Source organism: Sinocyclocheilus anshuiensis, unplaced genomic scaffold, assembly GCF_001515605.1.
Source record: "Sinocyclocheilus anshuiensis isolate Anshui unplaced genomic scaffold, SAMN03320099.WGS_v1.1 scaffold1312, whole genome shotgun sequence".
Taxonomy (NCBI): domain Eukaryota; kingdom Metazoa; phylum Chordata; class Actinopteri; order Cypriniformes; family Cyprinidae; genus Sinocyclocheilus; species Sinocyclocheilus anshuiensis.
The window spans coordinates 242,595-245,901 of NW_015544237.1; the positions used below are offsets into that span (position 1 = coordinate 242,595).

A 3,307-nucleotide genomic window follows, 5' to 3' on the forward strand; every position below is an offset into this window, starting at 1 on the left:
TTCAAGCTATACACCGTTTTTCAGTCCATGCATTCCCTGGGAATCGAACCCATGACCTACTGCAATCCAAGAATGCACCGGGGAAAAATGTTGAGGGAATTCTGACTATTTTTGTGTTTATGCTAAATGTGAAACTCCTAATCATTCCCGTGTGTTGTTGCACGATGGTTAGGATGTTGTCTACGTAGGTCACTGGGGTTTGGAACAGATGCAGCGTGTCGTTCTGAACGGATGTCCATCACGAGCTCCGTGTGTGTGTGTGTGTGTGTGTGTGAGTGTGTTGAGTTCAGTGTAAGGCTCTGGTGAGAGAGACGTGGTCGCTGTACAGCTGAAGGGGGTGTGGGGGGGGTAGAGGTGTCTCATCCGGTGCCAGTGTCCGGCGGGTGGACAGGCTGAGGTTCAATCATCACCTGACACTGAGGAACCGCCGCCTGACGCTCCACTGCAGCAGCCTGAGGAACACCAGGACCATTCATCACAGATGACACACGGATATTAATGTTTTATTCTACAATGCTAAAAGTATTTTTTTATTTATTCTAAAATGTTTCTTTCTTTAATGCAAAAGTATTCTTTCTTCATTGTAAAATACAATTATTCTATAATGTAAAAATGTATTCTAAAATTATTTTTTTCTTTATTGCTAAAAGCATTGTTTTATTTTGAAATGCATATATTCTATAATGCAAAAAATGTATTCTTAAATGTATTTAACTTGCTAGTTACTTGCTAATCATGCTAACAACATGCTAGTTACTTGTTAATCGTGCTAGCAACATGCTAGTTACGTGTTAATCATGCTAGCAACATGCTAGTTGCTTGTTAATCATACTAACAACATGCTAGTTACTTGTTAATCATGCTAACAACATGCTAGTTACTTGTTAATCATACTAACAACATGCTAGTTACTTGTTAATCATACTAACAACATGCTAGTTACTTGTTAATCATACTAACAACATGCTAGTTACTTGTTAATCATACTAACAACATGCTAGTTACTTGTTAATCATACTAACAACATGCTAGTTACTTGTTAATCATGCTAGCAACATGCTAGTAGCATGCTAATCATGCTAACAACATGTTAGTTACTGGCTAATCATGCTAACAACATGTTAATCATGCTATAGAAATGCTAGCAAATTGCTAATCATGCAAGACACGTGCTAGTCACTTGTTAATCATGCTAGCAACATGCTAATCATGCTATAATCATGCTAGTTAGCTAACAACATGCTAGTTACTTGTTAATCATGCTAGTAGCATGCTAATCATGCTAACAACATGCTAATCATGCTTGCAACATGTTAGTTACTGGCTAATCATGCTAGCAACATGTTAATCATGCTATAGAAATGCTAGCAACTTGCTAATCATGCAAGAAACATGCTAGTCACTTGTTAATCATGCTAGTAACATGTTAGTAGCATGCTAATCATGTTAGCAAAATGCTAGTAACAAGCTAATCAGGCTAGAAACATGCTAGAGACATGCTAGTAACTTGCTAATCATGCTAACGACATGCTAGTCATTTGCTAGTCATAATAGCAAAATGCTAGTAACAAGCTAATCAGGCTAGAAACATGCTAGAGACATGCTAGTAACTTGCTAATCATGCTAAGGACATGCTAGTCATTTGCTAGTCATGCTAGCAACATGCTAGTTACTTGCTAATCATGCTAACGACATGCTAGTCATTTGCTAGTCATACTAGCAAAATGCTAGTTACTTGCTAATCATGCTAGCAACATGCTAGTAGCATGCTACTCATGCTAACAACATGCTAATCATGCTTGCAACATGCTAGTTACTGGCTAATCATGCTAGCAACATGTCAATCATGCTATAGAAATGCTAGCAACTTGCTAATCATGCAAGAAACATGCTAGTCACTTATTAATCAGGCTAGCAACATGCTAGTAGCATGCTAATCATGTTAGCAAATGCTAGTAACAAGCTAATCAGGCTAGAAACATGCTAGAGACATGCTAGTTACTTGCTAATCATGCTAACGACATGCTAGTCATACTAGCAACATGCTAGTTACTTGTTAATCATGCTAGCAACATGCTAGTAGCATGCTAAAAACATGCTAATCATGCTTGCAACATGCTAGTTACTTGTTAATCATGCTAACAACATGCTAATCATGCCAGCAAAATGTTAGTAACAGGCCAATCATGTTAAAACATGCTAGAAACGTTATCAACATTTATCTAATCTATCTAAATTTTCAAACTTCAGGCTTTTACAACTGCTTTAAACGTTCAGGCTAGGCTTTCTCAAGCCAACCTAAAGTTTGTCTTGAACTTTTTTATCTAGTTTATTCTAAAATGCTTATTTCTTTAATGCACAAGTATTATTTCTTCATTGTAAAATACAATTATTTTATAAAGCAAAAATGAATCTAAAAGTATTTTTTTCTTTAATGCTAAAAGTATTGTTTTATTTTGAAATGCATATATTCTATAATGCAAAAAATGTATTCTTAAATGTATTTATTTTTGGAATGCTAAAAGTATTTATTCTAAAGAGCTATTATTCTATAATGCTAAAAGTATTTGTTAAATTTATTCTAAAATGCTTCATTCTTTAATGCATAAGAATTATTTCTTCATTGTAAAATACAATTATTCTATAATGCAAAAATGTTTTCTAAAATGTATTCTATAATGCTAAAATAATGATTTTATTTATTCTAAATGATTTTATTCTATAATACTAAAAGTATTTTTTATTTATTCTAAAATGTTTTTATTCTACAATGCTGAAAGCGTTCTTTTGAGAGCAGAGTTGAGAGTTTAGTAGTCACTCTGGGTAAGCATGTGCTAAATGAATAAATGTAAAGAGTTTTTGTAGTCACATATATCACGACGCTCTCTGTGTAAATCTCTGTAGGACTGTACTGATGTCGGCGATGTGTTCACCTGTGGCCTGAGCTCAATAGCGTCGACTGCTCGGATGCTGGTGTCTTTAGCTGCGGCGTCTCTCTGGGAAACACCCTGTCCTGCTGACAGACTCCAGTCACCCTGAGAACCCTTCTGACAGAAGAAGCTACACACACACACACACACACACACACACACACATTCAGAACACTGTGCCAGATGATCGCAGTATGTGTGAGTGATGGTGAGAACAACAGACGCACTTGTGCTGGTAGCCAAACATCAGGAAGAGAGCGCAGAATATGATGCAGGCCATGCCGATGTGGATCCCGACCACCAGAGCCGTCATGGAGCCCTCACCATCCTGACGACAGTCACACACACTCTCACCCGCTGCTCTCTCACACACACAC

The 3,307-nt window shown here is 36.9% G+C and overlaps 1 protein-coding gene across 1 annotated transcript in view; it reads right to left on the reverse strand.

Moving 5' to 3' along the window:
* Positions 1 to 359: 359 nt before the first annotated feature.
* The window catches only part of LOC107697573 (immunoglobulin superfamily DCC subclass member 3-like), a 35,271-nt gene continuing 32,323 nt past the window's right edge, over positions 360 to 3,307 (reverse strand). Inside the window, exons 12-13 of the mRNA XM_016498372.1 lie at positions 3,154 to 3,290; positions 360 to 452 (exon numbers count right to left, since the gene is read on the reverse strand). Of these exons, the coding sequence (XP_016353858.1) occupies positions 360 to 452; positions 3,154 to 3,290 (230 nt within the window). The remainder of the gene's footprint in view (positions 453 to 3,153; positions 3,291 to 3,307) is intronic.